Genomic DNA, 24,047 nt, shown 5'->3' with positions numbered 1-24,047 from the left:
ATAACCCATAGACTCTGTTATGTGTCTGTATGAATACCATGTCCAACTAGTAAACAAATTAACTAGTAAATATACATATTGTAATTAAATAACTTCTTATGAGTCACAGTATCCAATTCGGAGTAATTAATTGAAGAAAAATCACTTAATTAAGAGATTTAGATTAGATATATTATTTATAGAATTAAAATTACGCTTCCTTCCAAACTTTTTATGCAATCGTTTTTTTATCGCTTTTTATTCCAATAATAATCACGTCTACTAACGATAATACGAATTTTAACAGCTGCTCGAGTGCGTGAACGATGACCAAGTGACGTACTACGCGAGCGCTAATCGCGATCTGCAACCCTCGGAGGGTGATCCCTCACCCCTCTTAACTCCAGATCCTCTTCCCGATCCTGCTTCAGAACCACTTCCGTTGCCACCTCCGACTCCAACTACTGCACCGACCACCGAAGTTGCCACGGCGCTACTAACCACTAACTCCCAGGTACTAACAACTCACAATCTCTAACCCAGCACTGTCAACACCTAAACAATAAGATCGTCACTGTGTGAGATAAATAAGATTTCTTTCTTTCTTCTCTTGTTTTTTTTCTCTTTTTTCTTTCAAATGATTACATACTTATTTCGATAGATTAGAATAGTAATTGGATTATGTGAATAGATTTGCAGTGACGATTCAATATTTCATTATCGAGAATATTCTTCGTTAATCTTAATGTTATAAGATAGAGCAAGTTTGTTGAAAAAAAAAAAAGAAAAAAGTAATTGTTCGCGTAAAAATGCATGAAACGAGGTAAGCTTTTTAGAGAACCTGTGCTCCAAATCATGTACGTTGTCATTGTCTTTTGATCATACATAATACGTATATTTCATATTTTTATATTCATTTATTTAAATATCTGTTGTTTGATTTTATCTAATTTCGAATTATTTCAGATGAACGGTGGTCAAACACCACGTTGCCTACGCCGAGCGGATTCCGGTATGCCACATGACGAGTTGACACCACGTTCCGATTCTTCCAATTCTCCGCCACTGGACGCCGGTGGTACCAGTTCGGTAATAGGCCACAGTAATACCAGCAGCAACAGCGAAACATCGTCAAGTGGCGTACACAGTAATGCAAGTAACGCCAGCAATGCCAGCCAAAGTAGCTCGTCTCAACGACGAGCAACAAGCGTGGACGATTTAACTGGTGAAACACGCGAAGAACCACGAGAACAATGGCGGAGCTGCTCACTTCAGCGTGGAACACAACCACCGACAGCAAATACAACTTTTTCTCCACCAAATAGTCGACCAGGCACCAGCCAATCTTTCTCCTCTCCACAATATGCAAATCACGTACCTCTGTTCAACAATACCGGCAACAACGAACTAACCGGTGGCTGTCCAGCCGTCATTCTCGAAAATCCAAACGAAGCAACGGTTGTAATACGTCGAAAATTGTCGAGAACGAAACTAACAGAACCATTGAATCCAAACGAAGAACCATTTGGTCGATCTACCAACATGAGGATGACCTCATTTACGGAAAGCAATGATATTCGTATTCAGGCTTCCTCGGCTACCCTACCCCATTATCCAACACAACCTATTGTCACGTATCCACACTGTTCCACCATGCCCTTGCCTCATGCGTCGCACAGCATGGCTGGCACGAACATGAGTGGGTCCACTGGCAGCTGTGGATCCGTGCCAAGACATACATTTGTACCGCCACAGATACACGCGACTGTACCAGCTCATACGACGTTACCGTCGCATCACAACGGTGTCAGGTTGATACACGGTGGTCCTGGTAATCCTTTCGTCAAGAGATTCCCACCCGTTCAGCTTCACACTCAGCCTTGGGCTCTGCCAGGTCATCATACCTTCCCACAAGCACCACAAAACAACAACAAGCTGTCGGTTACCGCTCAGATAAGACAACAGAGCGATCGAGACTCGGCTAATTTCTCTATGGCAAGTAGCGGAGACTCGGATACCTGTTTGCCACATTAAATATGTGACAAATCCTTTCGCTAGAATATTATTTCTAGAGGAGCTGTGGTGCAATTTCGTCGTGTTGCCGCTAACACAGCGACGACCCCTATGGATCTATATTTTAATATGATCCCACGAAAATGGACTCGAAGTTATGAAACGCTTCGCGTAGAACGCAGTAGGAAAGCATCAACAGTACTTCTTGTAGACCCAAGGTCGAAGAAGTACCAGTGCGAGAAAATAATAGTCTTCACATACTTTCGAGAAAAATTGGATAACTTTTCAGGATGACCACTTTCTGTTCGATCAACGTTCATTTAATCTCGTAAACGTATTAGCAAATTTAATCATCGTCATAGATAAAAACGCTTGCGAGGATATCTTTGAAACTCTTGTATTTTCAGACTCAATCTTTTAAATTCATAATACAATAACATATCATGTCAACATCTGCCACTCGCAGAAACTCTTCTGAAATTCCTCAAAATTCTACAGAATTTTGATATCTTACGTGACGACGATCACGAAGTTCTAATGATAATAATAATAATAATAAATAATAATAATAATAATAATAATAATAATAATAATAATATTAATAATAGTAATAATAATATTAAGGGAAAGGGAGGGAGCATAATAGAGGAAATATAACTGTTCTCTCGTGGACATATCCCATGTTTGTGATCACAATTAATGTAATACTATTTAATTGCAATAAAAATATCAATATTAATTACGATCTCAAGAATTACAGATGGAGGTTGATCGAACGGTCATCGTGATGTTAAAACGAAGTTATCGTGAAAGGTTTTTCCATTCGCTCGAGTTCCATTCGCTAAGATATATTTATAATTTAATAAGAAATCTCTTGCGTTTTGATTATTCTTACGGGAAAGTGTTCGATGTATAAAGGGAGTTACGTGCCACGTTTAATGTTGGAGAAATTATTAAGAAGGAACGGGAAAGAGATCAAGCATAATTATACGGTGTTATAATAATGATGGAAAAAGAAAGAAAAAAAACACGCACGTACATACATATACTCACATAGATACACACAGACACAAACACAAGAATTAATCGTATCGCTTTAAATAAGGTTCGTGCGCGTGTATAGAATGGATTAAGTATAATAATAATTAAAGGGGCGATCTTTTTGGAAACGTTCACGCGCGTCATCCGTGTAAGCATGTAAAAATCTTTTTACCGTTAATTAAAATCCATTTTTACCGATAATTAATAATTGTAAATTTTGTTAATGCGTCAATACTATGTACATTATACCGAAGGTAACTTGTTTTCTTATTTCATTTTTTTTCTTTCGGTTTTATTTTTATTTATTTTTCTTTTTTTTTTGTTCTTTTGCTTTCCGGATCATTATGAATTTTCGGTGAATGATCGAAAGGGAGATTAACTCGATGAACTCTTTTTGTTTTATTTCTCTCTTTTTTTTTTCTTTTCTTTTCTTTTTCTTTTGCGATCTTCATTTTTATTCTCTTTCAAGTAATGCCGTGTGTTGTCACGAGACAAACTCCCTTTCGTTCGAACGAATCTTTTATTCCTATACGTATATACAAACGCGACTAGATAATTGTTAAGATAAAAATGCTTTTCTATGATTGAATCGTATTAATGCTTTATATATATTGCGTATATTTAAGGATTAAGAATGAACGATTTTAATGATTTGTCATGAAAGAGATATACATTGTCGAATGTACCAACGCAATTTATGTAATTGCTCTCTTTGTGGATATAAAAGAAAATTATTATCCGCAAAGTTGTATACGTACTTACGACGATCCATGAGTAGAGTTTCTAAATGAATCACCGAAAGATCAAATGGGATAATGGACATTAGTAATAGTTATCCTATGTAGAAAATAATGATCGTGTGTTGCGCATATGCCGAGTCTTGCGTAACACGTTGTTAATTATTTTTAATGATCAATTGTGTATTAATAGAATAATTCATCAATTGTGTATTAATTGCGTTGTGATAATTTACTTAATATTACGAGCAACCATTTTCTCGTGCACTCTCTCTATTGAAAGAAAAATAAAGAAAAACAGAAAATACAAGAAGAAAAAAAAATTGTAAAGTGTGTTACTCAAGATCGGCGTATACGATTTTTATTAATTAATGGCTAGGGGAACGATAACTGCCACTTATCGTGAGAATTAATCTCCGTTTGTATTTACTTATTTTATCAACTGCCATGCTATTTCGTCCTTTCCACAGATATAAAAACAAAAAAAAAAGACAAAAAAACGATATCTAACGTATGTTAATTACCCGATGGTAACCACTTGTATTTAACTCGTTAAAAGAAAGAAATAGAAAGAAAGAAAGAAAAAAGAAAAAAAAAGATAAAGAAAAATACTAATGCTGAGATGTATCCACTCGCATGAATTATCGTTCGCTAATTTGCGTTCTTTCGCGATTATATAATCGCTTTTACAGTCACGCGATCAAAAAGTATACAACTGATTCTAGAGAAGTAGATCATGCCATAAGAGAAAATGGCCGAGTAACGTGAAAATGAGAAACCCGACGAAACACTAGATATTTGGAAAGAAAGAAGAAAGAAACATCGTACTTCTTGATGTTATCGTTGTAAAGATCAAATAGATCTTAAAGAGAATAAATAGAAGAAGGGCGATACGTATCGAATTATAAAATGAACTGCTTGTTTTATAGTAAAAACTGTGTTAAAATTTAAAAAACAAAAATACGTTGGATTACTTATATATTATTATTTTTGGTTGATCCTGAAATATTGACATATTTGATATGAAATATTATATATAAATAAAAATTAACATGATTTGATTGATTGATACAAAAAAACACGTATTTATCAATAATTATATCGATCAGATAATGATCAAATACACATTGGCCACGTTTGTATTATATTTAATTAAAAAAGAAAAAAAGGATCTTTTGTGTTTTTATCATGTTAAATTAAACACGTTTATTATGTTACATGCAGTTCATTGAAGAATACGTTACAAAAAATCCAAAAGTCCTATTATATGAACAATGGCACGATAACCCGATAATATCAGATTCAACTATTTTTTCAGATCAAAGTTTAATGAAAAGATATTATTCACTTTTTCGATGAGAACGAAAATATTTTTATGAAGCACATGCACCGAATATTTATAATCGACTATAAGGCATTAGCGAGGATAAAACTTAAAAGGATTATTTAAAAAAAATGTAGAAACTAACACGAAAAGCAACAGCTATACTAAAGATTAAATTGTGTGCGATTCTATCAGAGTTAGATTCTGTCTCTCTAGAATTCAGAAACGATGAGATTTTTAGAATATATATTACATTTTGCTTTGCGGCTAGTAAGAGAATTTTCATAAACCAAAGAACTTTCCTTGGACACATCAATGCTATGCTACTTTACTATAATTGAACAAAAAAGAAAGAAATAATAGATCGATTTAATACTAGAGAAGGAAAGGGAAAAGAAAAAGTAAAAAAAAAAAAAATGAACAAAAAATAAAGAAACGAGAACTGACGGCATGCATACAGAAATAGCTTCTTTGATACAAAATCATTTTCTTTGTATCGATTTAGCGCGTATTCGTTGTTTGTAAAAATCGAAAGGCGATACTTTTATGACCAATGAATTTAATTAATCACGAGCGTCGGTTCAAACGCACACATTTTTTACGAAACTTTCAATAAAACGTCGCTTCGCCATGTCGATTGTACATATCATCATCTGCAAGGACCATGCAATTCACTTTTCTCGGGAATCTTCGGCAATATTTAGAAGTATTGATCAAGAAAAGGACACATCATTTCATCTGCGAAAATCTTTTATCATCATTATCATCGTTTTCGAACATGTCATAAAAAGAGAAAGAGAGGGAAAAAAAAGGAAGAAAAAAGAGATATAATTAACATATTCTTCTAGATTTCTCACGAGACCGATTTTGTAACTTCCCTTCTTATCCGAGTGATAGAATTTCAATCTATAAGAAATTGTTATCAACGAATTTCTCCGTGTACGGTGAGCAGTTTGACAGTGTGTATTCGTTGAAGGATTCTTCTTCAATTATGAGAATTCAAATAAATTTCTTAAACGGAGGTAAGGAAGAAGATTTTTCTATTCTCCAAAGAATCGCTTTCAACGAGTGCAACGAGACAAACGTGCGGATGTCCGTTTCTTTCAGTGTTAGAAAACGAGATATAGCAATTTTGTAAAAGCGAATTTACTTCCTTTGTGTGTTGCGAGTCGTGTCGCTGCGACGAACGAAACTATATTTTATTTTTTTTTTTGTTTTTTTTCCTTCAAATCAATGAGACGTTCAAATAAAATAGAGAAAAGAAAAATCTATCTTTTGATAACTGCAATTGCACATTGAACAAAAAAAAAAGAAAAGAAAAGAAAACAAAATAATAATAATAATAATAATAATAATAATAATAATAATAATAATAGTAATAATTATAATAATAATAATAATAATAATAATAATAATAATAAATAGAAGGAACAAAATGACGAGATAATCGCAGCGACGCGAATCATTATCGTAATCTTCGAAATCCACAAAAGAATAGAGAAAGAAAAAAAAAGAAGAGTAGAGAGCCAACGTGCCGTTAGCGGCACGACTCTCCTAGAATTATTTTTTTACCACGTTTAGCGTCGTCAGTGTCATCGATCATAAATTTTTCCTTGTCTCCTTCTTAGATAACTGACTAGAGAAAACCTAGACAACGATAGACATTGTCCAAAAGGATGGCTCCGAACTCCGATTGTAAAATCCGATCAAATGACGAAACAAAAAATGATAATTTCACATTCTCATACGAGAAAAAAATAATATGAATATGTTTATATATATAATGTTCGAAAAAGAAGAAAGTCCATTCTTAATCGGCCAAGTTCTTTAATCATACAGATCCTAGACTTCAAGAAGTAACGTCGAGAAGGACCGTTCTGGGCCCTCCGAGTATCGCGTTTTTTAAGAGCGAAGATATAACCGCGAGAGAGTTAAAACAACAACAATATATACATACGTACATACATACATATATACATACATACATAAATACATCCATACATACGTCGTTCGCGAGCAACCCATTTCAAATACTGTAAATAGTTCGTGATTGAGTCGAATGGATGAAAAGAGAGCAAGAAAGAGAGAGAGAGAGAGAGAGAATAAGAATGCGAGAGAGAGAGAGAGAGAGAGAGAGAGAATAAGAGTGCGAGAAAGAGAGAGAGAGAAAGAGAGATAGAGAGAGAGGGAAAACGAATGTGTACGAATAATTGTATAAAGACTGATTAGACTAGCTTTGGTATTTATTCAAATTTACAATTAATGCTATCGCTTGCGCGCTCAGAATACTCATGGAGCACACGATGCCAAAGGTATTCCTTCTACGAATTTCTTTAAATATCCTTCGTTTAGCTAGGAGCATCGTTGTCCATTGTACGAGCCGATAATCGATCATCTACTTGCTCTTGATATTCGTAACTTCGAAAAGGAAAATAAAATAGGAAAAGAAAAAGAAAAAAGGAAATAAGAAGAAATAAGAAACCTACTACGATTATCATTCAAACTTACGTCGTATGCTGATTCTATTCGTATTCTCACGAAGATTTAGGCCTATATATATATATAATATATATATATATATATATATATATATATATATATATATATATTATATATATTATATATATATATATATATAGTTATATAAATTTATATATATATATTTTATATCATCTTCAGTTGCATCGTTCACGCGATCTGTCTCTTTTGACTAACATAATTATTGTTACCATTATTATTATTATTATTATTATTATCATTCTTATTTTTATTCTTATTCTTTATTCTTTATTTTTTATACTTATTACAATTGTTATGCTTTCATTACAACCTCTTTAACGAATCGAACGAAATTCAATGAAATGAGAACGAAGGCTGATGCAACAAAGCAATTCGATGATATACGATGATAAATAAGTTTAGGAATTCTGAACTGGTTCGCTAGTTAATTCCGTGGATTAATGATAAATCGTTGATAAGATCTCTAACGTGTTCCGATCATTCCAATCGTACTAAGGACGACAATGAGTATGTATAAGAATTGTTGTTGTGTAAAGACAAGAGAGGAACTGAGCGGAGGAAAAAAGGAAAGAAAAAAAAGAACGAAGAAACGAGATAAAGCGCAATTATAACGGCGACATTATTATTGTCACAATGTATGAATATTATTCAAGTGCATCGTATAAACCATTAAACTAAATGTAAACTTTGTATATTCATTTACAAAGAGAATAAAGATAAATTATTCGACGGATCGCCGGTGACTCTTAAATTATAATATAATTATAATATAATAATTAATAACATATCTCAGTTATATAATTCAGATCACAATATTTATTGCAATCTCGATCGCTAATTGCAATGATCATTTAACGACAATTGCACGTATCACAAAAATTTTTATCCCCGTCGAACAATATAATCTGACGTCCCATATAATAATTTGTCAAGATTTTTCAGAGACTTTCCATTAACGTACGAGCTTTTTTAAGTTCTAAAATAATGATTATCTTTTATTAAGAAATATTGATGTCAATTAAATAAGTTAATATAATCGGTTATAATTCTTATCCTAGGAATTACCCGTAATTAAAATCTGCACGTCGTCCTTGGAAATATTAATGGTTGATTCTTCCTCGTTACCATCAACTTTTTTCACTTTCAAGCTGACCGCCGAGAATGGCGAAGAATCATCGCAGGATACAACTTTGATGGACGAAAGACGATTCACTGGAAATAAGTTCCAACATTATTATTATTTCCATCTTGTTTATTCATTTTTTATTTGGATTGGCCACTTAGATACGCGTTGCATATTATTTCTTTGTTTAGTATATTTAGAGAAAAAAAAACAAAAAAATCTTACCTCTTAAAGACTGAGAGGAGAGGGTAGCCATGAGTTGTGGACAATAATCTGTATGAATTCTTGCAACGGCTGTACTGTGTTCCCTTGGAAGTCCCAATTGTTGCAATTCGCTGCTCAGATCAGCCGCAGACACGCCGTAACGAGCTGATGAGGTGAAGATCAATTCCAATGCAGCAATCATAGCTTTCGCATCGCTTAAATCTGTGTAGAAAAGAAAGGAAACATTTTATTGGTTTTTCTCTGCAATGCTCACTTCTTATTTCAGAGGTTAACAACGTGCTTATTTGTTACTCGGTAGTAAATGATTATTCTTCTTAATTTTTTTTTTTTAACAATTCTCAATATTTAAAATCAAAGAAATAAACTTTAATAAAAAATTTAAATAAAAGAAAAAACAAAATGCAACTTACCAAGTTTTGCATCCTGTGTGATCTTTTTTACTTTTTCCTCCTGTAATTGAAGAGAGAGAAAAGTAAATGTTTAATGTTAAATTATAATTTGGTTAAAACATGTGATTAATTAAAATTAAATAACAAAAAGTAATGTTTTTATTATGATATATCCTACTTACGTCTAATTCTCCTTCTGTCAAAGACTTCATAACGATTTGCCCCAACGTTTTCATTTTAATCGATGTCTATAACAAAATCAAGTATTATATTATTAAAAAATAAAAGTTTGTTAATGTTCTGTTTAAACAATTCAACGAACCATTCTCGAGAGCGTATTAATTTCAGCTAATAACCAATCGGGACAATCCCCATCGCCCAAAAATCGAAATTTCTGTAAATCAATAATTATTAGCAACGAATTAATTTATCTATTTTTGTCGCGTTTATCGTAAAAGCATATTTAAAAAATCTTACCATTTTGATTTAATTAATTAGAATGATCTCATTCAACTCGTTTCGTCAACTGAAACAAAAAAAATAAAAAAGAAACATAATATTTTTATTTTTGAAATCACGTTTTAAAATTTTTACGCTTGAAATTAAACATTAAAGATAATATTTAATTTCAAGTGAGTTAAAACGTCCAGCTAAATTATGTGTGTTCTAGATTATTTCGAATTATACGTGAAAATAATTCTGTTTTTCATCATTCCAACCAAATGTTTCGTACGAAGTTAAATCCAGTTAATAGCTGTGAACGAAACGGATCAAGAATATTTCTTAAATAATCCGAACGATTCGAATTAAACGATCCATACCATATTAGGATTTTTAATCACTAATATCCTAGGCATATTTATTTATGTTAATACAAATAATCTTTGAAATTTGTTCGGACATGTTTGTTCACGTTACATAGAAAAGAAGAACAAAAAAAAGAAAAACTGTCAAAGAATGTAAAAATTAGATAGAAAAGGAAAACAAAAAAAAATGAAGAACTGTCGGAGAATATAAAAATGTCAGTGATAAAACATTTAGTCGAAAAGATCGATAATAATTCAGGAAAAAGGTAACGAATTTACACCGTAGCACTTTGTTGAATTTTCTCCTTATAATCGTATTACTTACTAAAAACGAAGAAAATAATAAAACAAAAAAGAGAGAAAAATAAGAAGAAGAAAAAGAAAAAATAAAAAGAAAAAAGAAAGAGAAGATGAATGAGAAAGAACAACAAGCTAAATACAAATCAAAGAAAGATAAAAAAGCTACTGGCAATTTATATTAAAAAACAATTGGTTTTATATTGTCAGCTTCGTCATAATTTTTTTTTATTTGTTTTTGTATTTTTTGTTGTTTTTCAATTTTTCCATTTTTTTGTTTATTTTTATCATGACAACAGTGTTTATTATAATTCCGACGATCGTTTCATAACTGTGTTAATGCGTTAAAGAAATTTTATTTCAATAATCAAAATTTCTATACTTTCTGTCAGTAAAGTTACCAATAATATCCCGGGAGTGAGAAAAATAACAAACGGGTGTACATATCACAGATGTATATAGGGTGTTTCAGTAAAACTTTACAAATTTTTTTTCTTTTCATTTTCAATAACTATTGCATATATTCTCTTTTTTTTATATAAATCATTTAAGATATATAAGGATACATACTTTTATATATTCGTACGATGCATATGGCAGGTATACAAGATGAGTCAAACATTTGCATCGACAATAATATGGCTTTTTATTTTAGAAAAATATCTTTTTTCTTTTCTTTTCTTTTCTACAAAATTTAGATATTTTTTTCCGTCTTAACCCTTTAAATCTATTATCAATGAAATTTCACCCCAAGAAGGTAATTAAGACACGGAATCAAATGCGTTGGATGTGATCGATTTATCGAAATCATCATGATTTTATTTGCAATCATTGTGAAATATAAATAAATTTTCATTCAATATTAAATTAAAACAAAAATCTTTCAACAGAATTTCTTTTTCTTATTAATTTTTAGAAATAAAAAACGATATACCGCGATAAAATTTCATCAACGATACCATTGACGTAATTTTTTTATGATAAATTTTTTTTATATACAGATTACAATGAATCCCCTTTAACTTCATCGAAGGAAACAAGCAATATAAACAGACAATAATAAAATAATCATTGATTGAATCACCCTGTATAGAAACACGTATTTCCCTTACGACAAACCTAAACATAAAGAAGTCGATCCTTGGCCGTTGGACCGAACAACGCACGACGAATGTTTGCACTTGCTGACCAGAAGATTGACGTGGGTTTCGCTGCGAAATAGAAAAGAATTCCCAATGCAATCCGCCAAATCTTCGAACCGCGACGTCCGTCATCGACGAACCAAGGTAAAAAGAAAAAATGGAGAGAGCATAAATACGGTTGAAATAATGCCGGTCTTGGCATTCTCTTCGAGGAGGCCAACGTGTTCTAGTCGTATCGCGGTAACCATATCGGACAAAACAAAAAAAGAAGCAGAAGAAGGAAAAAGAAGAGGATAGAAAGAAATCAAGAAAAAATTCAGGAGCAACAGGTAAGAAAAAAAGAAAGAATAAGAGTGAGAGAGATAGTCTCGCTCGATCGAAGCTTGACTCATTTCACTTACGTGGCTGATCGAGCACGAAGTTGTTCCACTTAAACTGAGTCTGACTTATCGCCAATATGTATCACTTAGCCTACAAGATTCTCTTTACTTTATCAACAAGAATGACTAGTAGTACATCGAGTAATATATCGCAAGAAACGCCCTGATGACGTTATCAGGCTACTTTAAACTTATTTAGAAATTACAGGATAAATAAAAAACAAGTATATAATACTATATTCGAAGTCCTCATCTTTTTTAGATTTTAATGCCGACGCGAAATCATCAAGCTTTCGTTAACTATTCGAAGTTATGGGGGAGGGATAGAGAAAAAAAGGAAAAAAAAAAAAAGAAAATTTGTCTTTTCACTCTATTATTGCGTAGAAACCTGAATGAAAAACACCTGTGTCACTAAACTTGTTTGCGCTTTATCTCTTAACCGCAAACACGTTGTAGTTCTCGCGACGCATTACCAGCCAAGAACGATGTGTGCGTATCTAAAATTAGAGGAAGAGAGAGAGAGAATGAAAAATAGTGAAAGAAAAAACGAAGTTCGATTTTTTATTGTGCTATTTGACGAAAGCGCATTCAATAGATTTAAAAAAAAAAAAATGATCGTTTTCAGATATGGAAAAAGCTATGGTCGTTGTGATAATATTGTTACTATCTACGGTGACAACCAACGGACTGGAGGTTAGTAAAAAAAAAACAATTTTGTCAATTAATTTTATCTCGTAAAGAAAAAGGAATAATAGCAATGAGCCCTTTTAATATTTGTTATTGTTTTTTTCTTTCTTTTCCTTTCATTTTTTTTTTTTTTAAGATCAAATATCTCCGTGGAATATCTCTCGATGATGCGGAAAAACAATCAGTGGTTGACAAAGGAAGCGATCGAAGCCTTGGGAACAATGTTAATCGGGATTTAATTGAAGATGAGAACAAAGAAGATCGTAAAAGCTTCGATTTGGAACAACCTTCAATAGCCGTAATTGGGTAAAGGATCGTTGTCAAACAATCATCTAACCGTCCAAGTGATTCGTAATTTTTCTTAACAACTAAATTATATAAATTATTAAATTTATAAAAAGAAAAAAAAGAAAAAGAGAAATTCCTGAATGTTTATTGCAAAGAACAATTAAATCATAAGGTCGATAATCTGGAATAATTTTTCGATTTCAGGGAAACCGATTTGATGAAAAAGTATCCAAACATGGCTAAATCTATTCTACAAAGATCAAAGTGTCCGAGTTTGAAGATATTATTGGATCTTTCGTCAGAATGCAACAGATCGGCACGGAAATGTAACACTCGGAAGTATCGTAGGCAAATCGAGAAATGGTCGATTCCACAGCCATTCTATGTTGACGAACCAAGATGGGTCGAAATCGAGCTCGATTATGAAGAGAATCTACCATATTATTTCAATAACGAGAAGGACTCTTTTTTCGTGACGCGTGGAAAAAAAATCTTCAGGCCGAAAATCGAAGAACAAGATTTTTCTAAAGCGAATGAAAATAATCGCGAGAAGTTTCTCGAAAAATCGAACGAAGAGTTCATTGAGGATACCAAGATCAAGAGAAACGAATCGAAAAGAAAGGAAGAGAGAAGGAAGGCTATTGAATTGGGTACTCGTCAATTGGAAGAGTTGATACGTAATTTTGAGAGAACAGAAGAACCATTTGTTTTAACACGAGGAAAGAAACTTCATGTTCAGAATCGCGAATATTCAACATTAGACGAAAATTTGAAAAAGGAGACATTAGAAACGAAATTACTTGAGAAAATAAAAAAACGTTCAGTAATCAACGGACCTACGTATTACATGACTATGATTAATAAAAATACAAGTTCTTTTCTAAATGGAATGAACAACGTGACTTTGTCCAAAGAACAATACCGTTTACGAACGAAAAGAAATTCTTGCGAAAATTTAGCCTGTCATATTGATGATTCCAAAAAGATACGTTTGATGAAGAATCTTGAAAGGGCCATTTCAGATTCCGAACAAAAGGACAAACGTTCGGACATTTATGACATATTCGAGGAACCCTTCATTATTTTCAAAAACAAAAAGAAATCAAAGAGTATAGATCAACGTAAGTCCAGAATCATACCGATAGATTATGACGAATCGTTCGATTCTCTCGAGACTGCTAAACAAATTATTCAACGATTGATCGATTCTAGAATATGCACTAAAGAACAATGCAAGGATATTATGAAATTTATCATGGAAAATAATATGTTCATGACTAACAGAGATCGTAGAAACGTCCTTGACGAATTGCTCAGAAAATATGATCAGTTTTACGTCGTTAAGGGTAAGAGAACTTATTCGAGTAATTCTTTAGAAGAAGATCGACTCAAATCCAACGTGGATTAACGCAGTGAACTCTCTTTGAAAGGTCGTTTATCCTATAACATTAAAAACATTGATAAACGTTAAGGAGATTCTATCTCGGACAGCATCAATTTTATCTTTATTTTTTTTTTTTTTTTTGGAAGATATTGAAGCAATGAAAGCAAGAACATACGATAATTTTGATGACACTTCTGACAAATGTGTGAACACTATAGTAGTAAAGTATACACGGCTGTCACGAAAAGATTGTAAAAATAAGAATAAATAAGTACTTACTGTTAAGAAAGAAATTAGAATTATCTTTGTTATGCGTACTTATGATATGTTTCGACTGATGACGTAAACGAAAAATAGTTCCCTCCCTTTCTTTCTTTCTCTCTCTCTTCTTTTTTTTCTGCTTTTTCTTTTTTTCTTCAAGTACATTTACATTAACGCACATATACGTTTTCATCCGTTAATACGCATCGCCATTGAATTTTAACATCTACAGAGTGTCACGAAGAAGCATTCGCATGTACAAAAACAATTGAGTGGAATTAATCTTATCTTGTCATCCTTGTCCACCGTACCATGATTACTAATTCTATTAACGAACGTTTAAATTCGATGATAAAAATAATCATTATCTTAAAATATTTTTAAAATATTTTTTTAAATATTTTTATGTATATATATATATATATATATATATATATATATATATATATATATATATAATTAAATATATATATATATAATTTGTTTTATTTGTATAATTTTTATGTATAATTTGTTTTACTTATGAAAAAAGAATTTTATAATATTAGTATATGTGTGGGAGTATTATTTTAATACTAATATTTAAATTATTTTTTCTATAAAATTTTTTTTATAAAAAATACGATAATTTCGATGACACTTCTGACAAATGTGTGAACACTATAGTAGTAAAATATACACGGGTATCACGAAAAGATTGTAAAAATAAGAATAAATAAGTACTTACTGTTAAAAAAAAATTAGAATTATCTTTGTTAAGCGTACTTATGTTATGTTTCGATTAATGACGTAAACGAAAAATAGTTCCCTCCCTTTCTTTCTCTCTCTTTCTCTCTCTCTCTCTCTCTCTCTCTCTCTCTCTCTCTCTCTCTGTCTCTCTCTTTTCTTTTCTTTCTGCTTATGTTTAATTTTAAAAATTAAAATTATTTTTTCTATAAAATTTTTTTTATAAAAAAAATAAATAAAAAGATAAAAATTTTGTCATCAGGAGACGAAGACATCGGCCATATTTTTACAAGAAATTTAAGTCATGAACTTAACTTGACAACAATTTATGACCGAGACGAACATGGTGATCTTTCAATGTGGAAGAAGCATATATCTAAGTATCGCATAACCATATGCTACTCTCTCTTTTTTTTCACAATTAATTTCCAAGTCCTTTTGAGATATTGTAAAATATAATCACAAAAAGTCATTTCGAATTATTTGTATATCATTAAGATTTAAAAACTGGAAAATAAGAATCGAAGGTGATTTGAATACATAAGTTCTTCTTTCTTTTAAATCTTTTTTAATCTCATCTTAAACCTCTTTTACACGTAATTTAATATTGTTATTAAAATTTTATGCGTGTTTTAAAATCTTAAAAAGTCAAATTAAATTAATAAAAATTATTGGATATTTTGACTTTGATACGTTGTTTTTTCTTCTAAGAAAAGCCAGAAAAAAGAGAGAAAGAGAAAACTGTTTCTTTGTAAATTTTTCATATGTTATTTTCGTGAAAACATATAACACGTTTTTGAGTTTTGAAATAAAATCGTAAAAACCATCCTGGCCATATAAATCTTGCAATAAGTACGAGCCTGTAGTAATATCCTACGAGCCGGTGAACGATTGAACGAACCAATACAGAGGATACGTCATCGCGAAGAAAATCGTGGAAAAGAATCATTAAGTAACACGCGATGGGGAGAACAAATTTTTATACACCTACACAAAAAAAGCTTCTGTTTTGCTTCTTTCCCGTTCTTTTTCCTGCGTCGGATCAGTGACGTTAATGCTGGGAACAGAAAGAAAAAAAAAGAAAAAATAAAAAACAAGAAGAAAAAAACCAAAGAGAAAGATAATAAGAAAATGAGAAAACTCGTCTAAACTATTTACAGGTGTAAATGATCCGCTTTAAGATTATGAATAAAAATAAAAGTAAAAATAAAAATAAAAATGAAGATAAAAATAAAAATAAAAATGAAAATAAAAATACATATAAATATAAAAATTAAAATTAAAATAAATGGATAAGAAAAGAATAAAACGAGGATCAAGTGAATGGATAGGAAAGGACGAAATAAGAGTAAAGGATAGGAAGGTGGGAGGTTAAAAGCGTGATCGAGCGTGTGAGACAAAGAGAGGACGATTTTGCGCAATTGGAAGGTTGCTCGTAGCATATAAGACGAGCGACGCGCATCCCGAGTTGCCACTAGACAACTTATACCACACCAGTCTATAGCTTTCATAAATAAAAGTAGTAAAAAGGATTTCTTTCATTAATCGTCGTATTTTAACATACTTTACGCACCGACATTTTTTTTATATATATATAAATACTTACACATACATACATACATATTTGTGTACGACATAATAATAGAAAAAAAAGAAAGTGCATCTATTTCGTGTGAAATTTTTGTAAAAAATTGGACGAAGTTAAAGTTAGGTAAGTTATTGTTCGATATTTTTTATCTTCTTTTTTTATTTTGAATAATTTATTACGATGCATATAATCGATCCTTTTATAAATAAAATTATTAAAAATGTTTAATACGAAGAAAATATTTAACTTCAATGTGAATGAAATTTTTCTATTGTATTTCTATATGAGAAAACTTTTTTAATAGATCCTTTATTTTCTTTCATTCGATATTAAAATTAACATAACAATGATATATTAACGCGTTATTCTTACAATCATCGTTAAGGTATTCATACATTGAAAAGCAAACATGAACGATTTATAAAAACGAATATGAAACTCCGTGACGGCTTTTGAAAGCATGTACTAACTAAATTTTCGCGCGACCTTCTCGACACAAAACTGTACTATGCGCTTTCTATCCCTCTACCTTCCTCTCATCGTCTCTCGATCGATTAATGCACATCATAAAAATGTTCTACAGCGCGATAAAAAAAGAAAACGAAATTAGCAAACAACTGTCCTGTATCTTCCTATGGAATGTATGACAGAGAAAAAAAAAACAAAAAAGATAATAAGATAGAAAAGAAGAAAAATATTGGGAACAATGATTATATTTTTTCATTAAAATACAGTTAAATTATAAATTTGAATAACGTTTTTAAAAAATTTTTTAATCGAACAGAATTTAATCATTCTGAAACATTATTTTGTAAACACTAATCGACCATATCCATTATATATGTACATACGTATATATCTTATTTATATCACGTAAAATCTTTACTAGGGGTGATCGAATATGATTGATAAAACATGCATAACGGGTATCCACACGCGCTTTTTCGTTTTTATTTCGTCTATATAAAAGTCTACATTTGTGAATATATTTTATTTGAGCTTAGTTGATAAAAAATTCAAAATTGGTCGAGACGAACATTATCTTAGGGATATTAAAAGAAAATTAGAAATCAAAATGATTAGACAAAATGATCCTTATTCGCTAGATATAAACAGAAAAGGAGAGAAAGAAGGAAAGAGAAATAGAATTTTCATTTAACATGAAAATACTGCAAATAATAAAAGAAATTCCTAATATGGTGTAACAAACAAACAAAAAATAAAAAAAGATTAAAAAGTGCTTGTTGAATGAAAGAAGAAAGAAATAGTAGATATAATTTTTAATATTATATGAATGGCGTGTGTATTTGTCAGCTTAAATCTTGTAAGCGCTTTTACTTTTCCCTTTATATTTTCTTCTTTTCTTAATTTCGCTCAAAAGAACAATCTGCTAATTGTATACGAAATATGAGAGCCATAGGGATGGTATTTGTAAGGGCAGAGATATAAAATAATATAGAGATATAGAATAATAGATTACTTTTTCAAATTTCACTTCACGCAATAAACAAATCGGAATTAAGAATTCAAAAAGAAATTGCTCTTCGTTCTCGATAGCTTAATAAATTATTGAATTGTTAAAGAATTTTTTATACGAGAAATCACTTTAGTGCTTTCATCGAAGTCTCTCGGAATAACGGTGACGCGTCGGCGCACGTTTAACTCGTTCCCTACTAATATTAATCTATTTTAATATTTATTAATTTTTTTTTATTCATATTATATCTTATAAAAATGTCGAACAAAATATGTAACAAAAAAATAAAAAGAAACACTAATTGCTACTCGAGTCAAGTAAATTATTGGAAAATATTATTGCATAAGAAAAATAATTAATTTTCGAAATACATTTGATTTTCTAACAACAGGTAAATTAATTTTTATGAATAATATGTGATGCGTATATTAATTGGATAGAGTTAATTATATTTTTTGTTTTTTTGTTCGAAAAAATAATACAAATTGATAATGACGCAAAACCAAAATCAAAATCAAAATCATTACGTGTAAATTTTAATTTATTGAAATATAATAAAACAATAACATTTTCTTGAATCTTACAATTAGACATGTGGCTATTACTTTCAATCATTACCGCTCGTGCGATTATCGGAAGTTCAGATGCCGAAACCATGGACTCGGTGCAACAAAAATTCGCAGATACTAATAAGGATGTTAATTCGGTAGGATTATTTGGGATGAATCTCGATGAGAGAAAAGGTAATTGAAATATACTTATTCCAGAATAAGTGGGAAATAACAAAAAATTTAAAGGTGGTATAGGTATATCAAAATAATTAAAAAAAAGTACATATAAATATATGATCTATTTAACTTTGTTTTCGAGTTATAAAGAATTATATATCATAATAATTATTTTATTAATTGGACGTAGTGTCTTTTCGTGAAATAAATAAATGAAGTTTCCAACAAATCCGAGTAACATCGAAACATATGGGGATGGTAAGACAATCATTAATAAAATGTTTACATGCTTGTCTTCAAACGCAAAAAAATCATTTCAAATTTCTTATAAAAAGTTAAAGTTTTGAAAATCCTTTTTATATTTATATAAAATTATATTATAATTATTTATATAATATTTACTATTATTCCAAAACAAAATCAAATAAGACATATGTTTATATGAACTTTTTTTGATTGTTTATATATATTGAAGTGAGCTCTAAAATATTTCTTACTTATTCTAGGACACTTTGTATATAAATTAATTAATTCTATTCATTTGCCAATCGTTTAATAAAAATATTACAATTTTATAGAATATGATCTTCAAAAAAGTATAAATAAACGGTTCGTCGAGGGATCAAATATGTTGTATGTTTTGAAAAATAGCAAGATTTTGCCTGCAGTCTCATGGTTATATTTACCAACAAATAAACGAGTAAGACATATTTATATTTAATATATTTCATATGATATTTTAATAAAACAGATAATTTTCTATGATATTATCGTATTTATAATTTCAACCAGAACTTACGATCGAGCGAGTTGGATTTTTCTGAAGAAACAAAAAATCCCTTCTTCAGTCGGTGGGATGGCAAACGAATTAGTTCTTTCAGATCAAAGAATCAACGATCAACTCGCATGCCGTTTAACAGCTGGGGTGGTAAACGAGCTCACGGATATTCGGATGACAAAGCAAATTTCTTAATTATGAGAGGCAGCAAATCGTTTTCTGACAAGAACGCTCATAAGAACTTTGTCGAATATGCCAAAAGATTGCCTAACTTTGGGAGAAGAACACCATTTTATAGTTGGGGAGGCAAGCGAAATGATAATACAGGAATTGACATAAACAAGAACATCAATAATATTCCTGACGAAGAGATAGAATTTTATTTACCAAAAGGTATACCTTCTATAATATATGTTGCTTTATTATAATTTCAATATCAAATATTAAGTGGACCAGAAAATAATATCACTTTCTTAAATTACATTCAAACGAATAAATTTTTAACAAGTTTTTATTTTTAATCACAATCAAATATCGACATACGCAGAAACGACATTACTTTCCGGTCCACCTAATACATCTTCTAATAGCTTACTCATCCAAATGTTACAGACGATGCAATGGAATATACAATCTTGGATGAAAATGAAAAACGTGCTGCACAAATGAAAACTAGTAGATCACGAATAGGTTTTAATAGTTGGGGAGGAAAAAGAAATGATATTAAGGAATTTCTGTTACCTTTAAATAATGAATCATTAAATTTCGAAAATGTCATTGATAAAAACATTAATTCCACCGATCAATTATCAGAAGAAAAACCTATTAATAAAAAGTCTAGAAAACAAGGTTTTAACCCTTGGGGTGGTAAAAGAAGTATAAATGAAGAATTTGTGATCATTCCTAATAATTATGATCTTCATGACAATGATCCAGCAAAAGAAAAACAGGACTTCTTTCCATGGGATGGATAAGTTGATTTAAAATACCAATAAAATCAGTTATTTGCTTCTACGAAGAAATTGTAAAGTCGATAAACTAATTGATATTATTTCTATTCAAAAACTATCTTTGCAGTTTCATAAAAAGTATTTATTTTATGTTATACTATATTATTTATTATTAAGCATCGATTGAGTAATCAATCACTCGTTCTATCGTCTTTTCTGATATCCAATATCCAATGTCCATAGATCTATCCTCTAACTTCCTTCAAATTATTGTTATTTTATTCACGCAATTATATTATTATATTGAATAAAGAATATATGCATCTTCTTTATGTAGCCTGTATATAAATGTTAAAACGTTTAAAAGGAATAGATGTTTACAAATGTTTCCAACTGTGTTTCTATCTTAAATGATAAACGAACATTATCAATATCTCCTTTAAATAAATATACTATCACTTTTTTTAACTTCACATTTTTTACTTTTTAAATAATTTCATGATATTTAAACATCATATATAACCTATAATTATAAACTGTCATAATTTAATCTTTAACAAGGAACTTGAAATCTTAAATACATTATTAATATTAAACAAATTAATGATATATCTATCAATGAAAGATATTAAAAATAAATGGTAATACAAATCATAAAATAGATAAGATTTATACAAAAAAAGAATGAAAGTAACAGTACACTACAGTAACTTTTGTCTTTCATTAAAATTGCAAATTTGTACAATAATACATATAATTACTATTTCTATTTAGTAGATTATGTTACGAATATTGAAGGAAAATAAAAACAAAGAAAACACTTACAAATGTTGTAAGATTAATAAAAAACAGATGAAAATACACTGCACGAATCACAATAAGTCACAATAACAACACTCTTATTTTTTTTTCTGAAGGTTGCAACACTGTATTGTATCCCTCTATGAATATCTGACGTATGGCGGGAAATTTTCAATCAATAAAGAGACAAGATTGAACTTGAATATTTTTGAATGCTATAAAATATAGTGAATCAAAAGCATTTTCTTCCAAAGATACAAGGGCTTCTAGATAAATTCTGGCAAAAATTTTAAACTGATGAAATTGGAGACAATCGTGAGATAGACAAAACTGCAGTCGCAACAAAATAAGTAGAAAACAATTGATAAATTGCAAATATATTTGGTAAGTTTTAAGACTTCCAATAATAGACAGTATATATTATTAATGAAATATCAACGCAATAAAAATGGGGGATGGATATAATGAATTATATTTATTGATATGTTCTTCATTCAATTGTACGTAGACATATATTTATATAGTACATCGATATGTGTACATACATAATAATCATTTTACTAATCGTCATAATTATTCTCTGCGTTATATACACTTTTATAATTTTTTCATCGTAGCAACCAGTCAATCATTTCGCCCAAAATACAATCTATTAGAACATATTTTTGCATGAATTATTTTGAATTCTTTATAGCTAACAATTAAATTCTCATATAAGATATTATATAATTAAAAAGTAACTTTGATCTATTAGATAAATTTCTAAAGAAATATTAACAAGTAAACAAAGAATCAATTTTGAATGACATGGGATATTTTTAAATTACGAATTACGTTTTAGTATAGATCAGAAAAACTAAGTTCATTAACATTTAATAATATACAGAAATATGACAGTATATTTTATTAAATTTGTTTAGGTACTATGACTCCAGTTATTTTACAACTTCTGCTGGATAACAGGATGTCATTAATACATATAATAATTATTTGAATATGAAACATTAAATAAAAGTATAATTAATAAGTGACATTACAAAAAATTATAAAACATGTTTCAAAGTATATTTAAACATTACCAAATTTAGAAGAAATTACTTGATATAAAAATATTTCTTTGTAATTAGAAAATTTCAATTAAAGAATCTACTACATTTTAATCTTGAAAGAATGAAAAAAAATATGTTAAAATCTTCTGCATTATTTTATTTGTTTACCATACTTTGGTCACTAAGCATATGATAATGGTGCATTTTATTGTTAGGAGATGCTTTCTTTAATCTACATACTTTGTAGTCATAGAATATTGTAAGACATATTTCAACTATCTTACTGATAGATTCATTAGCCTAATAAAGACTTTTTTCTTTCATATTTGTGTCTTAATCATAAAGTATGTAGGACTATATTAGATTATGTTTAGGACTAAGATTAAGAATTAAAATACAAAGCTTGTTCCTCTTCCAGCCTAGGAAATCTGCTGATCGAGCTTACTAGAAGCATTCACCAAAAACATCTCACTTTATAGAAGGAATAGCGATTGTTTTTAGAAAAGTACAGAGGAAAGAAATTCGTGCATTTCAGGTACATCAGCTGCATAAGAAATATAAAGTAGTATCACACTTATTCTGTTCCATCCCATCTCATTAGTTTGATATTTTTGGTAATAGTTTCCTTCAACTTCGACTCGCATTTGCTATTCTAAGAAATTATATAGGGAGGTATACAGTTCAAATTTTTTGGAAATATATGAATACTAGTATAAGATAAATTCTTGCTAATAGTGGTACGTTTAGGACTAAATTAGATATACAAATATTGTGCAAGCTTTAGCATTGCAGATGACCAAAGTATGGTATTAAAAGAAAAAGTATCACTTTTACAAGGTACACAAATATAGATGTAGATATATCTACTTTATAACATTCAGAGAAAAATATATTCCTATCTAGTCCTATATAGGGTGTCTCATTTTAAACGATATGCCTAAATATCTCCATTTCTATTGATTTAATAAACAAATTTTTCATATAAAAGTTACTAGTGTTTTGAGGAAGAAATTTATTGCAGCTATTTTATAGAGGGCGCTATTGTCAACATAAAGAAGTCATAATTTTTTAAAGTGGAAATCGATATTTTAGCCAAACAAAAATCATAGATTATCAGTACAAATCCAATGAGCATTTACAATGTAGGTACTTAACTTATCATCGATATTTTATCGAGTTGTGAAACTAAGAAACTTTTATTGCAACAATGTTATTTATGACTTCTGAAAGATACTAATGATCATAACTTCAAAAATGTATGGAAAAAATAAATAAAATAAAAAAAAGCAAATTAAAAATTAATTAATGGTTATCAAAGAAATGTTTACAGGAAAATTGATCGCATTATTGCGAT

General features: G+C 30.0%; 5 protein-coding genes across 14 annotated transcripts in view; 3 read left to right on the top strand and 2 right to left on the bottom strand.

Moving 5' to 3' along the window:
• LOC124424326 (protein tincar) overlaps positions 1-8,347 on the top strand; it is a 225,844-nt gene extending 217,497 nt beyond the window's left edge. For 3 of the 5 annotated variants that reach the window (XM_046963224.1, XM_046963225.1, XM_046963223.1), the window contains 2 exons: positions 287-493; positions 946-8,347. In XM_046963224.1, coding sequence (XP_046819180.1) covers positions 287-493; positions 946-2,013 — 1,275 coding nt within the window. In that variant the 3' untranslated portion in view covers positions 2,014-8,347. The remainder of the gene's footprint in view (positions 1-286; positions 494-945) is intronic. The other 2 variants (XM_046963227.1, XM_046963226.1) reach the window with 1 other exon arrangement.
• Positions 8,210-21,775, bottom strand: LOC124424330 (COMM domain-containing protein 4). 3 transcript variants are annotated; one of them, XM_046963237.1, is made up of 9 exons: positions 21,669-21,754; positions 16,314-16,379; positions 9,829-9,877; positions 9,674-9,745; positions 9,534-9,599; positions 9,373-9,412; positions 8,963-9,163; positions 8,680-8,826; positions 8,210-8,590 (listed from the first exon to the last, which is right to left on the bottom strand). In XM_046963237.1, the coding sequence occupies exons 3-9, from the start codon at positions 9,829-9,831 to the stop codon at positions 8,553-8,555; spliced, it is 567 nt and encodes a 188-aa protein (XP_046819193.1). In that variant the 5' UTR covers positions 9,832-9,877; positions 16,314-16,379; positions 21,669-21,754; the 3' UTR covers positions 8,210-8,552. The 3 variants fall into 3 exon arrangements, with proteins under 3 accessions (XP_046819193.1, XP_046819192.1, XP_046819194.1); XM_046963236.1 differs by lacking the exon at positions 16,314-16,379 and having other exon boundaries at positions 21,669-21,775; XM_046963238.1 differs by lacking the exons at positions 16,314-16,379; positions 21,669-21,754 and adding an exon at positions 11,574-11,592.
• On the top strand, positions 11,739-14,624 carry LOC124424327. 2 transcript variants are annotated; one of them, XM_046963230.1, is made up of 4 exons: positions 11,739-11,925; positions 12,602-12,669; positions 12,800-12,969; positions 13,156-14,624. In XM_046963230.1, the coding sequence occupies exons 2-4, from the start codon at positions 12,604-12,606 to the stop codon at positions 14,357-14,359; spliced, it is 1,440 nt and encodes a 479-aa protein (XP_046819186.1). In that variant the 5' UTR covers positions 11,739-11,925; positions 12,602-12,603; the 3' UTR covers positions 14,360-14,624. The 2 variants fall into 2 exon arrangements, with proteins under 2 accessions (XP_046819186.1, XP_046819185.1); XM_046963229.1 differs by having other exon boundaries at positions 11,739-12,669.
• LOC124424329 lies at positions 16,712-20,993 on the top strand. The gene is made up of 5 exons (XM_046963235.1): positions 16,712-17,033; positions 18,978-19,130; positions 19,694-19,815; positions 19,908-20,286; positions 20,506-20,993. The coding sequence occupies exons 2-5, from the start codon at positions 18,980-18,982 to the stop codon at positions 20,865-20,867; spliced, it is 1,014 nt and encodes a 337-aa protein (XP_046819191.1). The 5' UTR covers positions 16,712-17,033; positions 18,978-18,979; the 3' UTR covers positions 20,868-20,993.
• A 329-nt stretch (positions 21,776-22,104) lies between the features above and the next one.
• The window catches only part of LOC124424328 (tachykinins), a 45,025-nt gene continuing 43,082 nt past the window's right edge, over positions 22,105-24,047 (bottom strand). For all 3 annotated transcript variants that reach the window (XM_046963231.1, XM_046963234.1, XM_046963232.1), the window contains one exon: positions 22,105-24,047. This exon is cut by the window's right edge and continues 1,082 nt beyond it. The gene's annotated coding sequence lies outside the window, so the exon portion shown is untranslated.

Source organism: Vespa crabro, chromosome 5 (assembly GCF_910589235.1).
Source record: "Vespa crabro chromosome 5, iyVesCrab1.2, whole genome shotgun sequence".
Taxonomy (NCBI): Eukaryota; Metazoa; Arthropoda; class Insecta; order Hymenoptera; family Vespidae; genus Vespa; species Vespa crabro.
Note: the sequence above shows the minus strand (reverse complement) of the source record. Positions and strands in the feature narration are given on the sequence as shown.

Excerpts from the sequence above, each read along its gene's own strand:
- LOC124424330 (XM_046963236.1), bottom strand. Across the intron at positions 9,413-9,533 it reads TGACAGAAGGAGAATTAGAC|GAGGAAAAAGTAAAAAAGAT; the intron begins GTAAGTAGGATA and ends CTTCAATTACAG. Across the intron at positions 8,591-8,679 it reads CGTGCAGATTTTAATTACGG|AACTTAAAAAAGCTCGTACG; the intron begins GTAATTCCTAGG and ends TCATTATTTTAG.
- LOC124424327 (XM_046963230.1), top strand. The coding sequence starts at position 12,604 with ATGGAAAAAGCTATGGTCGTTGTGATAATATTGTTACTATCTACGGTG. Across the intron at positions 12,670-12,799 it reads TGACAACCAACGGACTGGAG|ATCAAATATCTCCGTGGAAT; the intron begins GTTAGTAAAAAA and ends TTTTTTTTTAAG. Across the intron at positions 12,970-13,155 it reads CCTTCAATAGCCGTAATTGG|GGAAACCGATTTGATGAAAA; the intron begins GTAAAGGATCGT and ends TTTCGATTTCAG.
- LOC124424329 (XM_046963235.1), top strand. The coding sequence starts at position 18,980 with ATGTGGCTATTACTTTCAATCATTACCGCTCGTGCGATTATCGGAAGT. Across the intron at positions 19,816-19,907 it reads ATTTACCAACAAATAAACGA|AACTTACGATCGAGCGAGTT; the intron begins GTAAGACATATT and ends AATTTCAACCAG. Across the intron at positions 20,287-20,505 it reads AGAATTTTATTTACCAAAAG|ACGATGCAATGGAATATACA; the intron begins GTATACCTTCTA and ends CAAATGTTACAG.